This window comes from Cibotium barometz, chromosome 30 (genome assembly GCF_041138505.1).
Source record: "Cibotium barometz isolate CiBa-2024 chromosome 30, ASM4113850v1, whole genome shotgun sequence".
Taxonomy (NCBI): domain Eukaryota; kingdom Viridiplantae; phylum Streptophyta; class Polypodiopsida; order Cyatheales; family Cibotiaceae; genus Cibotium; species Cibotium barometz.
The window spans coordinates 52317731-52322364 of record NC_141075.1 but is presented as its reverse complement, the minus strand read 5'-3'; the positions used below and the strand labels follow the sequence as shown (position 1 = coordinate 52322364).

The 4634-nt window shown below is 39.6% G+C and overlaps 1 protein-coding gene across 1 annotated transcript; it reads left to right on the top strand.

Annotated features, from left to right (window-relative positions):
* Positions 1–1570: 1570 nt before the first annotated feature.
* Positions 1571–3733, top strand: LOC147621637 (uncharacterized). The gene is made up of 5 exons (XM_086824423.1): positions 1571–1654; positions 1726–1840; positions 2196–2463; positions 2586–2949; positions 3057–3733. The coding sequence occupies exons 2-5, from the start codon at positions 1728–1730 to the stop codon at positions 3548–3550; spliced, it is 1239 nt and encodes a 412-aa protein (XP_086680549.1). The 5' UTR covers positions 1571–1654; positions 1726–1727; the 3' UTR covers positions 3551–3733.
* Positions 3734–4634: the final 901 nt, after the last annotated feature.

Sequence of the window (4634 nt, the reverse complement as noted above, 5' to 3'; positions counted from 1 at the left end):
AAATGGAAGTCAATTGTACTCAAATTGAAGTCAATTGAATCAATCAAGTCCAATTAGACTCAATTGGCCAAAAATTGACATCAATTAGGTTCAATTGCCATTAATTGACATCAATTGAGTCCAAATGATGTTGATTGGCTTCAATTTGAGCCTAATTGATATGAATTGAGTCCAATTGAGGATAATTGATATCAATTTATAATGAGTCTAATTGATATCAATTGAGACTAATTAATGTCAATTGAGACAATCAAGTCAATTCGCATCAATGAAGTCCAATTAGACTTTGATACAAATCAAATTTAGTTGAATTATATTAGCCTCAATTATACTAGATTGACATCAATTAGATATCAATTAAGCTCAATTTCAGTTTAATATACTTTAAGTGCATTTTTAATGTGTCTTTTATTTATTTTAAGATTATTCTATTTTTAAAAATATTGAAATATTAAAAAAATCTAATATAAATTAAAAAGTATTTCATACTTTCATATAGTTGTTGTGAAGTTTTAAGATTTTTTAAATGAATTTCTACTATGTTTGATGTATTTTAATGCATATTTTTGTATATTTTAAGATTATTTTATATTTTAAAAATATTCAAAAATCTGAAAAAAATATGGGAGAATTCTCAAATTTTTTTCACACGTTGCTTGTTTTTTGGTATTTTTTTTTGGAAAATTTTACTATTTTTATGCTTTTTTTAATGTATTTTTATTAATATATTTTAGGAGCACGCCGGCGGGCTTCTAGGTTTTCTTGTGTGACGGGCCTTGGTGGGGGAAAGAAGCCTGAAGGGCTCCCACCACGGGGTTTCGGGTTTTCCCACCAGTTTAGCAAATTTCTTCAAGTAACGTGAATACCTAATGTTATTAAGGCTTTGGGTGAGTGTGAATTAAGGCCATCATGCAAGGCTTTAGCTTCGATGCTCTACCATTAGTTGCATGCCATCAACTTATCAATTCTCATGATTAGCTTTATGTAGTCATGTGCTAGACCTACCAACACCATTGAGACACAATCTAGATTATGAAGATATCATTCACTCTCACTCATGCACGTGTCTAGTCTCTAGTGAGAGAGAGAGAGAGAGAGAGAGAGAGTGCAGAGAGACATTCCCTAAACCACCCTCTTGGTTACTACACATGCCATAATCTCTATTGAGAGAGATCTCGTCAGTACTTTACCAAGGAACTTGTAAATCAAATAAAAAAGCTAGGTATCCTTACAAGGATAACCACATCCAAGTCATGGAGCTAACATCTATATTGATATCAAATGAATATACTTAACCAAAACACAACATTTACTTAAAGACCATCCAACAATTAAAGTTTTAATCACTATATAGAGAAAACTCTCTTTTAATCTAAAAAATATCTATACCATTGGAAATCTTCATATGAGAGCATCTCAAGGGTATTGAGCACTAAGCTAGCGGAAAGTTAAAAAATAAATAAAGAAAAAATGCGAAGGACGCATCCCCCTTAAAATATATATATATATATATATATATATATATATATATATATATATATATGATATAATATATATATATATATATAGGGCTACTCTTTGAGAAATCCTACTTTGAGGGCTACGCTTTTGAAAACAGCGGCAGTCTGGAGAGTTGACAGAGCGCACAAACAATGTAAGTAGCGAATGATCTCTTTGTTTTTCAATGTCGTTGCGTTTGAGTTTGTCTGCTGGTCCGTTTTTCAGGGATGATTGGGTGCCCGAGGAGCGTCTTATACGCAAGGAAGGCAAATGGATGCATGACATTGAAGATTTCAAGAAAATATGGCCTTTCGCGAATGAAGATTTCATCTCCATTCGGGTAAGAAATGCCTGTGCCTCAGTGCGTGTATGTATGGTAATCAACAAAGCTTGCTGTGTGTGTGTGAGAGAGAGAGAGAGAGAGAGAGAGAGAGAGAGAGAGAGGGGGGGGGCGGGGGTGGGATCTTGGGGGTTGGGTTACCCCGTTTCGTTGCATGCAGGCCCCCCCGCTACCCTGCGTGATGGGCTATTAGCTCAGCGGTAGAGCGCGCCCCTGAGATTTTCAGGTCCCCACCTCTAGCCTCTTTCGTATGGACGGGGGGAACTTGGAACATTTGTCTCTTGTAATCTATTGGATGGCTACTGAAGTTATAAACTGCACTTTTTTATGTGATGAGTTTGTGCATTTCATCCAGGTCTCTGCCTGACTGCTATGAAGAGAGTACACTTTTTCAAAATCAGCACATGTTTGATGGAACAAAGATTATGGCATTGAGCTCTAGCAGTGGCCGTGCTTCTGCATTTGCATTGAGCCCTCCTGTGAAACGATCCGATCTGGGGGATTTCAATGACATTCTACTGGAGCTTGTCGGCCAAGTGGAACAGTTGGACCAGCCATGGGACGGATCTCACATTGTTGCATTTGCATCCTCAGGACATGCCCTGGGTGCACTTGATGTGAATGTATGTTACCCCCCCCCCCCCCCCCACTACCACAGCCACCGTCACACACACACACTCTTCAAATTTCCAGATTGTAAACAAAAGGAAGTTCTTTGCTGTTCTGATGGTATTTCTTGTGGTAGGCACGGATATGTGCAGAAGTTGAGGCAGGCCAGTACCAGTGTGCATGGAAGAGGGGAATCCATATCCTTGCACGGAATAAGGAGCCGGTTTGGCCGGGCATCTCCTTGGAGAACCAACACGCTCCACCAGTGAAGGCAAAAAGGGATGGCTCCAAGCTCTTTCCAGTCAAACCAACTCCACCATCAATGAAGTTTCATGAACAGGATCTTCTCTTTGGAGCAGTTACAGTAGGTGCAGATTGCTATGGTGATGTTTGGCCTGAGCGTCGCATTGAACATCCAAATAAGCAATGGTGGTATGTGCCCACATGTGAGGTGCCAGACGTAGAGTCTGACAAGCTAATCTATTGCCTCCAGTACCCAGGTAAACCATGCCCTTGTTTGTGCGTAAAACTATCATTTCAGTGTTTAACAGTAGGTATGGAATGTAAAGCCCTCTTTTCTAAGCATTCTCCTAGATCCTAAATGTAGGTGCTGTTCGTGAAGTTGAGTTGCTTGCAAAATATGGAGTAGTACAGAGCACGAAGGCAGCACTTATGACGGAGATTATGAATCAACAGTGCTTGGTTCCTGATCGAATGTCAATCAGTGTGGGGGATGTGATTGGAGCCAACGAATATCTCCTGAAATTTAGAGCTAGTACCACATGTGGCAGCTCAGGTGGACCAGTTGCATCATTTGATGAGCCTCTGAAGTTGTATGGTGTTCATATCCGTGGGAACTTTGATGATCGTTTGACTTCAAGCGCTGAATCCAATTTTAACATAGCTACTAGTGTCAATCATCCCCTGTGGGTATTGAATTATGTCAAGGATGTGTTACCCATTCTCTCGCACGTAAGAAGCTGGCCATCTGACTACATGCTGGGGGCTCTCATGGAATATTTGAATCATCATGAGAAGTTGATTCGAGACCACCACTTATGGCACATTGTGGAGAAGTTTCATAGCTGCCAGAATGGATGACATATAGGCTCCAGGGTGGGTATTACTTTTTGCTTACAGACCAGGGTTCTTCGATTTATATGCAGATCTTTTATATTGTCTTGCTTTTAAATTCTCCTTACATAGGAAGGAATGTGAACACAGAGTTAATGAGTTTAAGCTCTGCTTCAATGCCACCACCAGGACAATGGTCACATTTGCTTTTATCATCTTGTTTTGCAGGCCTTTACTAGAAAGATTTAATGTTCACAGACACTGCTGAACAGTACGTCCATTGGACAGTTAGGATGCACACCAGTACCCCAGCAAAAAAAAAAAAAAGGCCCAGAAAAAGAACTCATGGGCACTATTTTTGATGCACTTAAGTCTTTTACGTTGTATTTATGAATCAATCTCACCTGCTACTTATCACTATAGTTTTATAGTTCATTAACATCGCACAACAAACATGTGTCCTATCATCGAATATTTTTCCTGTATTGATGTGACAATGAGATGTCTTTTTAAAAATGTACGTCTTTTTTGTATTGAGCATTGTATGTAGCATGCAATCTTGATTGTTGCCTTTGGCTCTCTATGTGCATAGATTGTTACATTTGATTGGTTTTTGATGACTTATGTGTTTTCACTACCGAAAAATGTGTGTGTGTGTGAGATAAACATATACATATACATGCATACATACGTTCGTTACCGTTTTCCATTTGTCTCAGCTGCTCACACGAGCAAGTTGTCCGTTGTTTTCAGGCAGATCTTGTCTTTGTTGTTCATCTTCTCCTCTCTTTTGGCTATTTCAGTTTTCTGTTATTTTCCGCTGCACATCTTGACATGGTATCAGAGCTCGAGTGTGATACCTTTGAGATAGAGAGAGATCTTGGTGGACAGATTTTCACGGTGCTGATTGGAGGAAGTTTCGGGATGTTCGGGACTTGGAGGAGCAGGTAGAAGGTGGCTGTCATTGCTGGAAGCAACCTTGCAGTTGGTTGCAGCCTTTTCTTCATCTTTTTCCCACCGTCCCCTTCACACTACGTGACTTCTTGACATGGTAGAAGGGAAGGGGTCATCTTCAGGAGCTACCCAGAAGTTCGACATTCCCCATCGATTG

Coding starts and splice junctions, on each gene's coding strand:
- LOC147621637 (XM_086824423.1), top strand. CDS start 1,728: ATGATTGGGTGCCCGAGGAGCGTCTTATACGCAAGGAAGGCAAATGGA. Junction 1,841..2,195: donor AAGATTTCATCTCCATTCGG/GTAAGAAATGCC, acceptor CATTTCATCCAG/GTCTCTGCCTGACTGCTATG. Junction 2,950..3,056: donor CTATTGCCTCCAGTACCCAG/GTAAACCATGCC, acceptor TCCTAAATGTAG/GTGCTGTTCGTGAAGTTGAG.